Source organism: Callorhinchus milii, unplaced genomic scaffold (assembly GCF_018977255.1).
Source record: "Callorhinchus milii isolate IMCB2004 unplaced genomic scaffold, IMCB_Cmil_1.0 Scaffold7, whole genome shotgun sequence".
NCBI lineage: Eukaryota > Metazoa > Chordata > Chondrichthyes > Chimaeriformes > Callorhinchidae > Callorhinchus > Callorhinchus milii.
In genome coordinates, this window is record NW_024704748.1 from 4,699,261 (window position 1) to 4,717,995 (window position 18,735).

The following is an 18,735-nucleotide window of genomic DNA, read 5'->3' on the forward strand; positions in this document are numbered from 1 at the left end:
TTGTCACGTTTGGCCCACAAAATATACAGTCAAGTTTAGGCAAGTTTATTCTGTGAAGCACTTTGAGATATCTCTACGACGTGATAAGGCGCTATATCAAATTCGTTAACATATTATTGATACCACTCAACTCAAAGCTCCTTATTCAAGGAGATGGCAGATGTCTAAATCAGGGGACACAAGGATAACACACAAATGTGGAAACATCTAAATTCTGTGCAATGGTTTCAAACCCAGTTGAGGGAGGTTAATTTGTTCCTTTATTTCTTGTTGCTTCCTTTCAAGTTCCTTTCAACAAAAGGTGCATTTCATTACCTGAGCGGCTGAGGGAGATTGTAAAACCAAATGGGACTTCCCTGCCCCAGATTTCTTAGCCTAATAAAATTAGCCAAATTTCTGGAAGTAAATTGGCGAAAACACGTGCAAAAGTAAACTGTCTTCACAAAAGAACCTTACATAGTCACAAGGAGGGAAACGAGAAGGTTGTTTCATAGCACACACACAGGAAAGGGGTTTGGGTTTTCTTGCCATTTCCCCCCCACCCCCCTCAATATATAATCTCATCGACTTTCTTCAACCACACCGACCCAACTGCAACTCCAGTCAGCAAGCAATGGCCTGCTTCATGTCCCCCCTACCATCAGTGGGCTTTCAGCCATTCTGCCTCCCGCTCTCTGGAACTCCATCCTGGAGTTCTTCCCCCCCCCAACGCTCCTTTCCCCAACAACTCGCTCACTCCCTCCCCTCATTCAAGGCCTGTTTCAAAATGCACCTCGGAGCCTGACCCCGAGGCAGCGGGAAGGTGGGGGGGACGGGGGAAGTGACCACCGTAAGCACGGCCGATAAAGGAAGTTCTTCAGGCCCGACCTAAAGAATGGGACGGAGAAGACAAGGCGGAGGGATAGAGGGAGAGTCCAGCCGGCACTGTCAAGTGTTTGAGACATTGAGTGAAAAGCGAATGTAAATTCTATTGCATGAAAGAAAATCAGACATTATATATTTAGGGGTTTAAATGACTCTTTTCGGCACTGAATCTTCTATTAGAGCTCAGCCTAGCTCAAGTCCTCTCCAGCAAAGCTTCAAAGGATTTGGCAGAGCGGTTACCCTCGACTGTCTGGCCATGAACTACTGGCTGTGTAATCGAGAGTGAAGGTCAGATTTTACCTGTCTAATGGAGTTTCTTGAGGTATTACTCCTGTATTATGTGAATGCTGCTCTGCCGTTGAATATTTCACTGCATTGCTGTGAACTTATTTCCAATGTAAAGCCTGCGTTTGATGAGCTGGGTCCTACCCTGAGCCACACACACACACACACACACACGCCTCACACTCACCAACTCTCACACCCACCTCACACTCACCAGCTCGCTCGCACACCCACCACCACATCGCACATTAACCTCACACACCCAGCACCTCACACGCCCACCTGACACTCACCAGCTCACACACCAACCTCACACTCACCACCTCACACACCACCAACTCACACACTCACTTCACACTCACTTTTTCGCACAACCACCTCACATTCAGCAGTTCGCACACCCATCTCACACACACCAGCTCGCACACCCATCTCACACACACCAGCTCGCACACCCATCTCACACTCGCCACTGACTCTCACTTCCACCACCAACCACCCCCTCCGCCCACCAGCACCGACCCTCATGCCCATTAGCTACTCCACCTGCACCCCACAACTCATGCTTCCCTCACATCAACACTGAACCACCACCAAGCCTGACGTGACCCCACCCCACCCACCCAATCTGGCCATATCCTGTCCCTTCATATAATGGATGGGGGTGCGGGGAGATCTGGCAATATCTAGTGCTGGATCAGGATGCCAGGCATGTAGAGTGCTTATGTTGGTGCTCGCTACCCCATAGGAGCTGCCCAGTCCAAACCCACAGCTCCCCCTCCCCCCCCACCCCCCCCCCCCCCCCCCCCCCACACACACACACACACACATTCATTTTCTGATTTCTGCCTTATTTGAAAGTTTTGTTCTGGGTTTACACTTTCTAGCTATCTCATTAAGTGCCTTACGTTCCTGTAAAAGTCTCCTGCTGAAAAGTCTTCACGAGGCTAAAAAAGGTCTGGCTTATCTAATCATTTTTCGCAGCTCATCCCTCCAACACTGGGGAGCTAGGGAATCAGCCGGGTTGCTCTAACTCTGGATCATAAATAATACTCGCATTTGGTTTTGCATCTTTCATGTGTGGGGGGGCGGGAGGAAATCTCAGAGCTCTTCACAGGATATTTACTGTGAAGTACAGCGACTGTGCATTCATGGTCGAACACGGCAGCCCATTTGCGCACAGCGACGTCCCACAAACAGCCGTGAAGCGAGTGACCGATTTTACCTGGGGGGGATTGTTGGCCAGATTCCTTTTACGTTATGGTTTACAATTTACACTTAAACACCTCCTTCTATGGTGGAGGATTCAAAGCGCTTTTCAGGATCCGCTGTAAAATGGAGTGACTGTGTTTTGTGGACGAAGCGTGGCAGCCGATATCCACTCAATCCACGACTGTTTGTGGGACACTGCTCTGCACAATTGCCTGCCCCGTTTCGCCCACAAAATGTAAAGTCAATTCAACAACAACAACTTGCATTTATATGGTGCCCTGCATGTGGAGTAGCGTCCTATACTGTAATTCACTTTTACAGTATATTCTGTGAAGCGTTAGGAGATGTCGCTAAGACGTGATAAGGCGCTATATCAAATGTAAGGATTATCATTATTATTAATAGTAACCGGGAGCAGGAACCTGGCTGACTTCATTGCTCGCTAAGACGGGGTACACAGCCTGGCAGAGATTAGCCAACCCACACATAGCGGGACTTGAACCTGTGACCTGACAGCCTGTGATACCCAGAGCACTTACCTCTTGGTGCTTCTACTCAAGTGGTTCTATAATATTGATCCGGCTTATGCGATGATCAGACCACAAACCCAGAAAGATCACACACACGCACGTAAAATAAATCAAAGAACATGAGTAATTAGCATGCAGCTTCGATTTAACAACCGTCAACATCACCAACAGCCTGAGTGCTGATAGCAACTCCCCTGCCTCCCCCACAAGCACTGATTAAAGAACAGTGAGCTCGGGTTGACTGAGAAAGTCTGTGCTGGTCGCAAAGTGGCTTCAATGTCTTTTCTACCGTAAGCACTTGAGATCTGGATCTATCTGTCGCTCGCTCTCTCAGGTCCGAGCCAGAAGGTTGCGAGTTCAAGCCCTGAGTCGGGACTGACCCTACAATTCAAGGTATGTGGATTCCTGTAGTGTAGTGGTTAGAGCACTCACCTCTCAAGCGAGAGGGCACAAGTTCAATTCCCGAGCAGGGCGAAACCTTAGGGAAGTTTGCTTACTCCACACGATTCGCCCACAAATATACAGTCAATTCACTTCACAGAATATTCTGAGAAGCGCTTTAAGACGTCTCAAAGACTTGATAAGGCACTATATCAAACACAAGGACTATTATATCATTATAACAAAATACATAGAGCGAGTTGAATTGTCGTAGATGCCGTCCTTCAGACGAGACATTAAATCATGCTTAATGTTGTCATGGGAGAATGGGGAGAGTGAGTGGGCTCTCTGGAAGGATGAGACCAAAAGAGGCCAAAGGCTCTTGTTCACCCATCACCAAAGCACTGAGGACTGGGATCCCAATGGGAACTTTGCTCATATGGTCTGTGTCTTGCAAGCTTAGATATTTCTCTCCCCCTGGAGCCCAAAGCCTCTTGCTTAATTGCCATTCGAGCTCTGCAGTCAACAACAATATCACATGACATTTGTGTAGCGCCTTTCACATCGGGAGAACGTCCCAAGGCAACAGATGACCTGAAGCACGGCGTCCCCAGAGGCCGTGACAGTCACCTGACAGCAACACAACTGAACCCAGAGACGTCACAAATGCCAGTGACAATAAAGTGTCTCCCTGAAGTCTAAGTAGTGTTGACGGCAGAGTATCTCCGCTACTCCTCAGTATCAGCGTACAAACCTCTATAAAAAGGGGGCCAAGAGAGAACTATAACTGATATTTTTCACTGTCGTCAATCCCATTATTTTAGCAATCAGAAACGACCCAAAGGCCTAAACAACATTACATAGTAAATCAGTTGACGTATAATGGACAGAGTAATGTACAGGCATCATGTGACAGTGGAAAGTTGATTAATTCTGCCCTTGTGGCCATAGTCCTTTCATACTCTTTTTTTATTATTATTTCAATTCCTATCCTCGGTCATTTTAATGCCATTCAAGTCCACAGTAATACAAGTCTCTAAATGCTATTGCCACACATGGGAGGGAAAGTGGGGAGATTGGTAAGCAGTGGCTGTGTAATGCTCATTTATATGCAAATCAAATTGCTTCAGTGGACTGCAAAGAGGCAGGACACGATCGTGGGTTTCTGAACCTGACTGCGACATGTTTTGCTGGCGTCTGACCTGACACCTGCAGCTACAAGGCTACAACTACATAGGACTGCTCGATCCAGAACAATTAAAGGGAACAGTTAAGTGTCAGCCAGACTCAGTCGCATGCGCTCTCTCTCCCCTCGTCAGTCAGAAGTTCGTGGGTTCGAGCCTTGGGTCAAGACTTTGAGCTCACAGTCGCAGGCTGACATTCCAACTCCGCGCTGAGGGGGGCACTGCACTGTCGGAGGTGCTGCCCTTTGGGTGAGACATTGAACCCAAAGGTATCGTCCGTGCCCTGTTCAGGTAGACGTTAAAGAACGCGATCTCTATACGAAAGAGAAGAGAATTTTCTCTCTCTCACTGGAAAATCCCCCCTTTCCTCAATAAAATCAGTCATTCACATCATCGGATGCAAATCCTTGACTATCCAGCGCCTTGGGACCTCCTCCCGACGTGAATGGCGCTATTCGAATGCAATTTGTTGCTGTTGTTGTTTCTGGGGACGTTGCTTGTAAATTGGGCTGTCAACGTTGACCCACAAAACACACAGTCACTGCACTTCACAGACCAATTTTATTTGAGCGGGGTTGAGGTCTGTGTGTGTGTGGGGGGGAGTGGGAGGTGGGGAACTCCAAGAAACTTTGTAAGATTGAAAGCGCAAAGTAAAAAAGTAAGCGATTTGAGACATCTCGGAGAGGTGATTAGGCGCTACATCAAATGCAAGGGTTATTATAAAAGTAACTGAAATGTTAAGTGTTCGAGCTCCTGGCTCCCCCCTAGGCATGAGGACTGTATAAATTGACAGTTCCCCACCTCGCTCAATCGTTTTTGAGGACAATGAATACAAATCCAATCACATTATCAAGTCAGAAGAGCTCTCATTACCCTCCTTCTGATCCCTCCAATTAAGCCAGCGAATGGGGTCATTACTGTAAAGTGTGCGCAAGAAATAGATAAGACTCAGCCATTCCGATTCAGGTTAATTGAGGCGAGGGAAAGCTCGGCCCCACAATTACTGTGGTAATAAATGTGCCTCACAATGATATTGAATGTGCCGTGTTCCGCGCACACACGGACGGACAAAGAAAATAAGAAGGAAATGGATTGACATTTTCACGTTCAGAGATAATGTCGAGATGACACTATGAACTGGTCTTCAGAGCATTTGGGTGATTCACACCTCAGACGTGTCGAAAATACCTAAATTGCTGCTCTGCAACATCTCGGAAATCATACAACTGTGGTTTGCACCGATGACACACCTGCTGGGGGGTGGCGGGGGCGAGTGGGGAGCTCTGCTTTGTCAGAGCTGCTGTCATCCGGGTGAGCAATTAATCCCCTCACCCCATCCACACTTTGAATGAATTGATCGGTCATTATGGTGCAAATCAGCTAATAATAATCCTTGCATTTGGAATTGCGCCTTATTACATCGGAAAGACGTCTCAAAGCGCTTTGCAGGATTTACTGTAACAATGGAGTGACTGTATTTGAGGGCAGCCCAATGACGCACACAATAATGTCCCACAAACAGCCATGGAACGAGTGACCGATTTTTATTTGTGAGATTGTTGGCCAAGACACCAGGAGAAACTCGATTCTCTTAGCGAATTTTGCCATGGGATCTTTAACATCTACCTGAACAGGCAGACGGGACCTCAGTTTAATGTCTCATCCGAAGGAAGGCACCTCTGATAATACAACAACCCCCCCGTCCCCAGCGCTGCATTGGAGCATCAGCTTAGACTGTGTGATTCCAAGTTCCGACGTGGGACTTAAACCCACAACCTATTGACTCAGAGGCGAGAGCGCTACCACTGACACATATGGACACAAGTTATCATTACAATTTATACTTCGATATGGCCAGGAGGAGTGATATTTATAATTACTAAAACAATTCACAACGGCTTCAATGGTTCAAAGTGGAGTCCTGTAGCTCAGTGGTTAGAGCACTCGCTTTGCAAGTGAGAGACCTGAGTTCAATTCCAGGCAGAGGACGAAACCTTGGGCAAGTTTCCTTACTCCACACAGAGTCTAATAATAATCCCTCCAAAACCAAAAACAATAATAAATTGGTCATTTTCAATCTATGACTGTTTGTGAGACATTGCTGTGCGCAATTGGCTGCCGCGTTCGCCCACAAATATACAGTCAATTCACTTTACAGTGTGTTCTGTGAAGCGCTTTGGGACGTCCTCCAGACGTGAAAAGCGCTATATCAAATGCAAGGATTATTATTATTATTATTATTAAAGGACAATGTTGTAGGGACATTTTCGTAGGGATAAGTTTATTTTGCTAAGAAGCACACTGGGGTGAGAGGGACGGGGGTTAAACGCATAAACAAAGACAGCACTTCCCTTCATCGCTAAATGTGACCCGCTGAGACGGAATTCACCCTGAAGTGCACTAGGTTTTTGGAGGTGGCTTCTTTCGGGTGAGACGTTAAATCAAGGTCATATATGCGTTGTTCAGGTGGACGTTAATGATCCTGCGGCGTTGTTCGAAAAGAGAAAGGGGTTTCTACTGATGTCGTAGCGAACAATCCTCCACTTGCCCCCTCCCCAGATAAAATCGGTCATTCACTTCACGACTGTTCGTGGGACCTCGCTGCGCGCAAATTGGCTGCGGCGTTCACCTACAAAATATACAGTCACTCCACTTGGTAGCAAATCCTGTGAAGCGCTTTGAGATGCCCTCCCGACGTGAAAGGTGCTGTATCAATTGTAAAGATATTGTGTAACTTCCTGGTACCGGGTTTACTTTCCTAAGATCCTTTACCACTATGTGAAGGTTCCAGCCCCAATACTGTGGAGCTCAGGTTATGCAATCATTACTTGTTGAGTAGCTTTCTCTAACACATGGGATCAGCGTCGCTGCTCTCCCCTGCACTGTATCTCGGGCCTGAGCTGAAGAAATCATCTTGTAAATAAGCCATCCCGCTGCTACATCAATCGGCTTGATGTTTCTAAACTGTTATAATAAATCTTGTCTTAATGGCTTTGTATCTCGTCTAATGGAATAAAATAGGTTGGCGAGTATCACGTTTATGTAACGCCGGGGCTCCTGCCTGAGGCTACAGATGATAGAGAGGCCGGTGGCAAGCAGACATCATGTAAATCTTCTCCTATGCATTGCTGAGACTTGAGAGGCTGGAAGTGAAGAGAGCATGAGGAGGGCAAGTCAAAGCCTGGAGTGTGCTCTCAGCCATTCAATCACTTTGCATGTATTACAGCACAGTCATCACAGGCAACAGGAGGGCTGCATTTTTTCAGCCACGTCTTGGTCCAGCGCACTTACACACACACACACACACACAGAGCAACGGAGGGATAGCAGGTCTAAGGCAACCAAGGTGCTCCGAATCCCTGACAAGAGTCAGAGAAGGACAATCTCCACCTCATCATAAAGCGTTCGGATGCTTTCCTTTTCGCCTTCTCTCAACAGGCACTGCAGTCAGCAAATTCCATTCTCGCTGCACTTTCCAAGAAAAAGAAAAATAATAATAATCCTTGCATTTGATATTGCGCCTTATCACCATGTCGTTGAGATGTCTCAAAGCGCTTCACAGAATATACTGTCAAGTGGATTGACTGTGCTTTTTGTGGGCAAAACACACAGTGTCCCACAAACAGTCGTGGTTTGAGTGACCAATTTATGATCCACCCAAGGTGACTATTTTTTATTGATTTATTGATTTATTTATTTAAAAGGGATTACCACCCTCGGAAAACAATCCGCCAATCAACTAACAACCGGGTTCCTACTTACTGCTAGATAAACATACGTGTGTGGAGTAAGAAAACTTGCCCTGTCCGGGAATCGAACCCGGGTCCTCTCGCTTGTGAGGTGAGCGCGCTAAGCATTACACAAAGGGTCTCCAAAAAAGAAACGAGGCTGTGACAGGCCCACATTGAATGAATGGAGGGGTAATGGGCTGCTCCCCAAATTCCTCCCCATGCCCACTACAGACTGCACCCACATTCCCACTTAACAGAGATAATACTCATCGTAACTGGCTCGGTGTGAGCAAGAGCTCATTAAAATTACAGGCTCTTTGTTTTCTGTTACTAATTCAAGTCATGCTGTAATGTTAATGCTGCCCGATGCTTGTGGGCATTGCTGGTACAATGAAAACGATTAGAGATCAGACAAAGGGGATGCGAAAGTCTGCCTAAAGTGTGGTGTAACATAACGGGAGTGAGGTAGAACAACGGGGTGTAAAAACGCAGTACACAACAGGACATCATAATTATAATGAATAAAGCTCTGCTTTCAAGTACGCTGCTCTCCGAACTGTCTGGGTTCTGTCCCCTCAAGCGCGCACACACATCCCTAAGCTCTTCGGCCTGTTCATACGACCTCCAGCCCCTTGAAACTGTTCCATTCTGTCAAACCATGGCTGATCTGTACCTCAACTCGCTTTTTTGCCTTTGGTCCATATTCTCTTGATACAATACAAAATTTAATTTGTAAAGTGCCTTTCACATCGGGATGACGTCCCAAGGCGCTGAACAGTCAGGGATTAGAATACTCTGACCTAACAAACATCTATCCACCTCAGTCTTGAAAAATTATAATAATGATCCTCGCATTTGATGTAGCACGTTTCATGTCGGGGGAACTTCTCAAAGCACTTCACAGGATTTACTGTAAAATGCAGTAAATGTGTGCTTTGAGGCTGAAAGCACACACACACACAAAATAAAATGTGGTCACTTAATGCACGACTGCTTGTGGGACATTGATGTGCGCAATGGGATGCCGCGTTTTCCCCAGAAAGTATAGTCAATTCACTTTATAGTATATTCTGTGAAGGGCTTTGAAAAGTCTCAATGATGTGATAAGGCGCTGTATCAAATGCAAAGATTATTATTAATAAAGCAGCTGCAAATTCGCACGCAGCAATGTGCAACAAACAGCCGTGAAGTGGGTAGGGGTGGTGGTGGTGGGGGGATTTTTGGCCATGGGATCTTTAACATCCACCTGAATAGGCAGATGGGACTTCAGGTTAATGCCTCAACTGAATGCACCTGTGACAATGCAATGTAGATATGCAGTTACACAGTCACATGAAAGTCAGTCAGTCCTTCTGACATGAAAAGTGCTGTACCAAATACAAGGATTATTATTATTATTGATTATTATTATTAAATCCTGTGAAGCACTTTGAGATGGCTTCCCACAGTGAAAGGTGTGCATGAAATGTTAGGATTAATACGGTTAGTTTCTTGGTCTTAATAGTAATCCGTACATGTGATATAGTGCCTTGTCAACAACAACAAATTTAGTTTGATATACTGTAAAGTGAATGGACCGTATAGTTTGTGGCCGAAATGCAGCAGCCAATTGCACACAGCAGTCTCCCACAAACTGTCGTGGAATAAATAACCAATTTTTTTTTGCAGATGAACTATTCCAGTTCCTGTGACATATTTCCCGCTTGGTTTGATCTTTATGATCCAATGCGCTACTATTCCCAATTGACAGAAAAACCAGGTTAACTGGCTCTAGGCTTTTACAAGGCATCTTTATTCAGCTGTTTGCTGAGCGATGCTGTGCTTCCAACTCGCAGCCCAATTGCGTGGCGGCTTTGAGAAGTTGCCTCATGCTTTCACAGTTACAATGCAGAGAACTTGCATTTGATACACTGTAGTACTCTATCCTACTGGAACAGATCAGAGCCCTTCACACCGTGAGAAATGTTGTGATGTTTAGTGAAGTAGGAATCACGTTCCCGCCACAAGATGTCACTAGTAAGGTAGGTAGCTCACTGGTCCCTCCTAGTGGCAGAAAGCAAGTACAACAACCTCCCGTAACTTCATGAACAAGCTGAATTCTAATTACATCAATTAAAATCAGAATTGTCTCCGTAAGATGTCATTCAGGCACAGTCGGTAGCACTCTAGCCTCAGAGGCAGACGTTTCTGGGTTCAAACCCCATGTTCGGATTATTAGCTCATAGTCTAAGCTGACGTTCCAGTGCGGTGCTGGGGGAGTGCTACACTGTCAGTGTGCCTGTGTGATTTTAGTTTAACGTTAAACTAAGATCCCATCTGTACCTGTTCAGGTGGATGTTAAAGATCCCGTGGCACAATTCGAAAAGTGAAGGGAGTTTCCCTCTCCCGGTGTCCTGGCTGACAATTCCCCAGATAAAAAGTTGGCCATTCATTTCAAGGCTGTTTGTGGAACATTACTGTGCGTTAAGTGGCTGCTGGGTTTGCCTACAAAATACGGTCACAACACTTTCAAGCAAATCCTTTTAAAGACCTTTAAGATACTGAGGTGTTACATCAAATGCAATGATTGTTGCGTGCACATGTCATGTCCCAAACCGTACTCTGTATCCCGAGATATTATTTCCTAAAAGAAATCTATCAAATTTGCTTTTGAAAGAATCAACACTTTCTGCCTCCACCGTCTCCATAGGGAGCCGATTCCATACAGTTGTGAATCACTCATGGAAATAGTGCTTCCGCAGATTTGCTTTGAATTTACCCTACTTCAATTGCTTTCTCACTTTCGGTCAATTTCTGAGAAAAATGCACAGAATAAGGCAAAACCAGAGAAAAGCACACTCGATAGTGTTCTGCATGCTGTACGCTATATTCCAGCATGTTTTCACGCCAGGCATAGTGCCCAGAAAGTGCCAAAAAAAAAAAATGCTACTTCAATCTCCTCACGTTGGGCACAGATGGAGACGGATCCTAGCTCTATGCTGTGCACTGCAGGCATTGTCTTGTCTTGTCACTTGGAAGAGGGGTAAGCAAAAAAAAAAATGCTTTCTTCCTTATTCAACACCAAGCGCTGGTATTTACTTACGATCCATGTCCCCCACCCTTCCTGCCCCACCACCGGCCTCTCTGCCCACACCGTTTGGAACTTCATCCCACAGTCCCTTCGCCTCGACCCCTCCCTTGCTCCTTCAACGCACGTCTCAAGACCATCCCCCTGTTCGATCGTGCCTTCGGTCCCTCCTATCTCCACCCTCCCTGCCCTCCACCCCTTCTGATGCCAATTCCCAGCTTGGGTTCAAATGCCTGACTGTCCAGCGACTTGGGGCAGCCTCCCAAAGTGAAAGGTGCTGTGTAAACGTAATTTGTTGTTGTTGATTTCCAGTATGAACACGAACACCCAGAAAGCATTCTCACTTTTAGCTCACTTCCAAGGAAGGCAATGTGTCCCAATTGGAAACCAATCACGAAACTCCATGCGTTGCTAACTTTGGAAGCACTTCACTAGATCAATACATCTCGCAGATCCATTGACAGTCAGGGTTCAAATTTATGTGTATTAATCTCTGTGGAATAATATAATATATCACACAATGTAATATAGCGCCTCATCACAACAATGAGATGTCTAAAAGAGCTTCACAGAATATACTGCAAAAAGTGCAGTGACTGTAGTATATTTTGTGGGCGAAACGTAAACATACAAGCTATTTTAGCATCCACCTGAACAGGCAGACAGGACGTTGATTTAATGTCTCATTCAAAAGGCAGTTGACGTTGACAACGAAGCACTTTAATGGGGGAAGAAGAGAACGGATTCAGTTTTTAATTTGAGCCCCTATTTTGCTCAGACTGATGCACTAACCAATCATTCCCAGCTATTACTATTCATTTTGCTTTATTTTATATATTTTAAATTGCTCCCCAGTTGGCACCCAGTTCATCATAGAAGCAAAATTTGCAAGAAGCAATTTAAGACACCAGTGGTTGAAAAAACACGTGCTTTTTTATGACGTTGCAGAAAAGAAACACACAGGATTACATAATAATAATAATCCTTGCATTTGATATAGCGCTTTTCACGTCGGGAGGACATCCCAAAGCGCTTCACAGAACACACTGTAAAGTAAATTGACTGTATATTTGTGGGCGAATGCGGCAACCAATTGCGCACAGCAATGTCCCACAAACAGTCGTAGATTGAAAATGACCAATTTATTATTGTTTTTTGTTTTGGAGGGATTATTATTAGGCTCTGTGTGGAGTAAGGAAACTTGCCCAAGGTTTTGTCCTCTGCCTGGAATTGAACTCAGGTCTCTCGCTTGCAAAGCAAGTGCTCTAACCACTGAGCTACAGGACTCCACTATGTATATTCTTCTCCCTCCCCCCAATAAAAATTTTATATGAAAATGTGCATAAATTCATTAGGGACAGCTTTTAATACCTCTGGCATGTGATACGGTTTGCGGAGGGTGGACTAGATAGACCCAAGTACAACAGTGATTGGATTTATTATCATACAAGTTGTTGAAAGGCTGACTTTTTGGTTACTAAGTCTCCTCTCCTATAATTTACATTTATTTTTCCGGTCTTTCTGGTCTGGAGGTCATCCTGAGAGTGCTGGGATGGAACTAAGGGGGAAATTGCACCCCACCCTCCCCTTTGCATTGGCATACAGACACCCTAAAACAACAACTTTACGCAGGGTAGCGTTTAAACATCTGCAGCGTGTCATCCAAACGCAATACAGCATTTTCCCACGCCACACACACAGTCACTACACTTTACAGTATACCCCACAAAGCACTTTGAGACGCCTTCTCGACCTGAAAGGTGCTATATCGAATGTATGCACAACAACAACAACTTGCACTTATATAGCGCCTTTCGTGCTCGGACTCGTTCTCGGACTCACTTGAGACGTGAGGGAGAAGGGAATAGAGGGTTTTGAGACATCAACACAGGCATTGTGTGATACTGTGACAAGTTGGGCCCAATGTAACAGTCTATGTGATTCTAGATGATGTGTTAGACCCATTTGAACTCCATTCCAATTTGCTCTTCCAATTGAACTCAGGTTGTGTTGGTATTAAGATTACCCCCTCATTGTGGAGCTCAGCTGAAAGGCCTGAGTGTAAGTGCCTTTTTGACGAGTATTGTGACACTCGCTTCAAAATGTTGTGTAATATCCTGTGGCTAGTAGTTCTGACCTCTCACTCGGTCTCTTCCCTGCTAAAAGCAAAGTTGTTAGTGGGTTTAATCCCATAGCTGCCACCAACCAATCCCAGCTCTTTTGAGGCCCTCAATATGTTCCAACGTGTTCATCACCTAAATGGTGTCCAGACCAGCTTTGCGGTTACGGAGATTGAAAGCCACTTAGAATACAATAATACTCACATAAATCTGATCTGTATAAATCGTAGATCTGCCCAAGTCATAGAATCATGGAATATTACACACAGGAGGCCATTCAGCCCATCGCGCCTATGCCGGCTCTTTGGAAGAACTACCCAATCAGTCCCACTCCCCCGCTCTGTCCCCATATCCTTGCAATTTTTTCCTCTTCAAGGACCTCTTCAATTCTCTTTTGAAAGTTGTTATTGAATAGTTGTTTCCACCATCCTTTCAAGCAGTGCATTCATAACAATTATCTGGGTAAAAAGATTTCTCCTCATTTCCCCTCTGGTTCTTTTGCCAATTATCTTAAACTATGTCCCCTGGTTACCAACTCACCTGCCAGTGGAAACAGTTTCTCCCTTTCTATTCTATCAAAAGCCCTCATAATTTTGAACACCTCTATTAAATCTCCCCTTAACCTTCTCTGCTCTAAGGAGAAGGTTAAGGGGAGATTTAATAGAAGTCCCGTTCTAGATGTTTATTCACAATAAAAATGCAAAATTCACAATAACTCATACTTTGCATAAGTCATATTAAATGTATGGTCCTGATCGCTACAACTTATGTGAGCTTTACCATAATAATAATAATCCTTGCATTTGATGTAGCGCCTTATCACTTCATTGAGAAATCTCAAAGGATATACTGTAAAATGAATTGACTGTATATGGGGGGGGGGGGGGGAGGGGGGGGGCGAAAGGTTTTAATTTCACAGAAAACCAAATAATCTAGAGAGGCTTGGAAAACATACATAAAACACACAGACACACGGTATTGGGAAGAGACAATGCATGCAAAATCCCTGTTAAGAATCCCCTCTGTTTACTGAAGACTCCAATGTAAAAGCTCCTCTCTCTGTCCCTAATGGATATCAAACACAGCTCCCCCCGCCCCCCCCCCCCCTCCTCCCCCACCCCTTTCAGATCTGTGAGAGAAAGCAACAAGACATTGCCAAGACGCTTCTCCGGGTATTTTAATATCCACCTCCCTCTCCTTTTGTCTTCAAGGGAAGCCAACTTAATGATGTTGGTTTTGAAATCTGCAGCCCACCCAAGCAGAGAGATAGACAGACAGAGAGGGATTTTATTCATTCTCTGCCTGGCTGTCCAATTACTTCAAGCAGGCTGGACACCAAGGCACTGTTCTGCCTTGTGTTAAGGTAGTCTTAAAGTGGCCGTGAATCCAATACCTTTTCCCGTTCACATGGCACAATCTTTTATTTGTGGCCAGCCGGGTGTCTGACACACGCAGAAACCCCATCACGACTGTTTGTGGGGACACTGCTGTGCGCAATTGGCTGCCGCGTTTAGCCCACAAATATCCAGTCAATTCACTTTACAGCATATTCTGTGAAGCGCTTTGAGACGTCTCGAAGACGTGAAAAGCGCTACATCAAATGCAAGGATTATTATTATTATTATTATTATCACTTGGAGTATCCAAACCAAACTGTGAATTCCATGCATCCCACCTACGCACGGCATACAGTTAATAATACTTGCATTTGATTCATAGCGCCTTATCACGTCTTTGAGATGTCTCAAAGCGCTTCACAGAAAAAACTGTATAGGAATTGACTGTATGTTTTGTGGGCGAAACGCGGCAGCCAATTGCGCACGGCAGATAGCATCAAAATCATTTTTTTTAAATATACATATTGTGTATGGAATTTCTTTTGATATCAAAACAAGAATTCGACATCACAGCTGAGGTTCAACCAGGACCATGTGGTTGGTGCCCATTGCCAGTGCACAGAGCAATTGTCGGGTTGGTTGGCTGCAAAGTGGTTCAGAAATTAAAGCAAACTTAAGCTAGTTTAAAAGTCTTTTGAGCTTCGATAGATTGATACCGGTCACTGAGAGCAGGCGAATGATATTCCTGCTGAGAACCCAGCTCGTCTCTTAAGGGGGTAATAACATCAGAGAGAGAGAGGGAGAGAGAGAGAGAGAAAAGGAGAGGAAAAGTTCAGAAACGCTGGTTAACCTGTGAACTACAAAAATTCACCCGGCTTCCCCTCAACCTATTATACAATTTAATATAGTAATATGTGATATATATTTATAAATGAATGAAATTGATAAATAGAAGTGCATAGAATTATACGCAGTAATTTAATATAATAGCATATGTTTTAAAGTATATAAAAAATGAATAAAATTGCTGGATATAGGACACAGGTAACATGGTGGGACATGATTTTTTAAGAATCCTTGTATTTGATATCGCGTCTTCGGAACATCCCAAAACGTTTCTTTTTTTTTAAATAAATGATTTGGGTCATTGAGGCATGTGTTTGCAAGCAAATGAGTAAAAGCATATTGTACCACTCTCTCTTCCTCCCTTCTCTCCCTCTCTCCCTCCCTCTCTAGAACCCTTTAACTAGTAAAAAGCTTTAATATTACCAGCAATAGGAAGGAGATCTAAATCTCTTACTGTTGGGTGAAGGATTAGGCAGTGGGTCAGTCAGTCTGTCCACACACTACACACACACTACACACACAGAGAGTCTCTCTGCTGTGAGTAACGAGGGCTCACATTCAGAGGAAAATACAAATCATTTGATGATCTCCCGGAGTAGACAGATGCAGTGTCGTTTTCTTCTCCAATCAAATTCTGTCGCGTTGCCCCCTATTTATAAGCACTTTTTGTGTATATATATATGTATATATTTTTTTAAAAAAAAACAGTTATCACTTCTGGAATCCATCCCCTAGTGTGGGCAAGGTACAGGACTGAGCCCCCCACACAAATCAATCCCCTTTTCCCCAGTTATTTCCGACCCTTAAATCCTCATGGTGATAAATGGGATAGAATACTGTATACAGTGTACACATTCCTGAGGACACACACGCACCCTACATACACAGCTGTGCACTATATATACACACATACACACACACACACACTTGTACACATTCCTGAGGACACACACACACTATATACACAATTGTACATTAGTATATGTATATACACACGCGATATACATAGCTGTACACTATATATATACATACACACACACACTTGTACGCATTCCTGAGGACACACATTATACACACATCTATGCACTATATACGCACACACTTGTACACATTCCTGAGGACACACACACATTATACATACAATTGTACACCAATATATGTGTGTGTGTATATATATATACATACACACACTATATACACAGTTGTACACTAATATATGGATATACACACACCATATACACAGTTGTACACTATATATATACACTCCTTAAGATTTGAAGTCTCCCCCAAGTAAGTGATGGTTTTCCACAATTATATCCAACGGGAGATTTAAAAACAGGTGCAAATGCGGATCGAGTTTACTGTACGGTGGGTAACGAGTCTGTGTTAACCCCCCCAGCACCCCCCCACCCCACCCCAGCCCAGCCCCCCAGCCCCCCCCCCCCAGCCCAGCCCCCCCCCAGCCCAGCCCAGCCCCCCCCCAGCCCCAGCCCCGCCCCAGCCCCCCAGCCCCCCCCCAGCCCACCCCAGCCCCCAGCCCCCCCCAGCCCAGCCCAGCCCCCACCCCCCAGCCCCCCCCCCACCCCCAGCCCCCAGCCCAGCCCCCCAGCCCCCCCAGCCCCCCACCCCCAGCCCCCAGCCCCCACCCCCACCCCCCCCAGCCCCCAGCCCCCCCCAGCCCAGCCCAGCCCCCACCCCCAGCCCCCAGCCCAGCCCCACCCCCCCCCCCACCCCCCCAGCCAGCCCCCCCCACCCCCCACCCCCCCAGCCCCCAGCCCCCCCCCACCAGCCCCCCCACCCCCAGCCCCCCAGCCCCCCCAGCCCCAGCCCCCACCCCCCACCCCCCAGCCCAGCCCCACCCCCCCCCCAGCCCCCCCCCAGCCCCCAGCCCCCCCCCCCCCAGCCCCCCCCCCAGCCCCCAGCCCAGCCCCCCACCAGCCCCCCCCCAGCACCCCCCCCCCCAGCCCCCAGCCCCCCAGCCCCAGCCCAGCCCGCCCCCACCCCCCCCCCAGCCCCCCAGCCCAGCCCAGCCCAGCCCCCCACCCCCCCCCCCCCAGGCCCCCAGCCCCCCAGCCCCCCCCCCCCCAGCCCCCCCCCAGCCCCCAGACTCACGCTGCTGTTCTGGCCGGACCAGTGCACCATGGCCTGGTTATGTGCGGAGTCCCCGGAGAGGGCGAAGATGGTACTGGTCAGCGTCACCTCCTCCCGGCGGGTGTCGGTCCAGGTCCCCTCCTCGGGGTCGGGGTCGGGGACGGGGTCTCCCTTCCCGGGAGGGAACTCTTCCACAAGTCCTCGTCGCCACCGGCTCCCCCGACCCTCCTGAGTGCCCAGAGACAGGGGCTGCCCGGCCCCCCGGGGGGCGCAAAATCCGCAACGCAAGTCGGCGTTAGCGAAACCTCTCCAAGCGGTCAACAGCATCCAGTATGTCCACAGCGCATTCTGCCACCCCGGCATCTTGGCAAACATCGCTCGCAGGGAAGAGGGGATGGGATGGAGGGAGAGATGTAGAGAGAGATACAGAGAGAGAGAGAGGAAATAACACTGCACTTAAAAGTCGTTTCGCCACTGAGGTTCAATTCATTCATTCATTCGTTCATTCGTTCGTTCGTTCATTCATCCCATCCATCCAACTCTTTGGAAGTTGAATGCGACTCTTGGCTGTTTTTTGGGGGATGAGAAGGAAAAGTGCTTCTCACTGATACTGTTCACGTTCAAGGCGGGGGTGGGGGGTGGGGGGTGAGGGGGTGGTTTTGGGGGGGGGGGGGTAAAGGAGGCACCAATGGGGAAGGAGGGAGGGAGTGTGTGTGAGAGAGGGAAGGAAAGAATGTGTGTGTGTGAGAGTGAGAGAGAGAGAGAGAGAGAGAAGAGGGAGTGTGTGTGAGAGATGGAGTGAGAGAGAGGGATGGAGTGAGAGAGAGGGATGGAGTGAGAGAGAGGGATGGAGTGAGAGAGTGTGTGTTTGAGAGAGCGAGGAGAGAGAAAGAGAAAAGAGAGGAAAGGAGAAAGGGAGTGTGTGTGAGAGAGGCTGAGAGTGTGTGTGTGTGTGTGAGTGAGTGAGAGAGAGAGAGAGAGAGAGGAAAGGAGAGAGGGAGGGAGAAAGAGAGAGTGAGGAAAGGAGAGAGGGAGTGAGAAAGAGAGAGTGGGGAAAGGAGAGAGAGTGGGGAAAGGAGAGAGGGAG

The 18,735-nt window shown here is 46.8% G+C and overlaps 1 protein-coding gene across 1 annotated transcript in view; it reads right to left on the reverse strand.

Moving 5' to 3' along the window:
• The window catches only part of LOC103185231 (VPS10 domain-containing receptor SorCS1-like), a 179,915-nt gene extending 161,904 nt beyond the window's left edge, over positions 1-18,011 (reverse strand). The window contains exon 1 of the mRNA XM_042336802.1: positions 17,670-18,011. Coding sequence (XP_042192736.1) covers positions 17,670-18,011 — 342 coding nt within the window. The remainder of the gene's footprint in view (positions 1-17,669) is intronic.
• Positions 18,012-18,735: the final 724 nt, after the last annotated feature.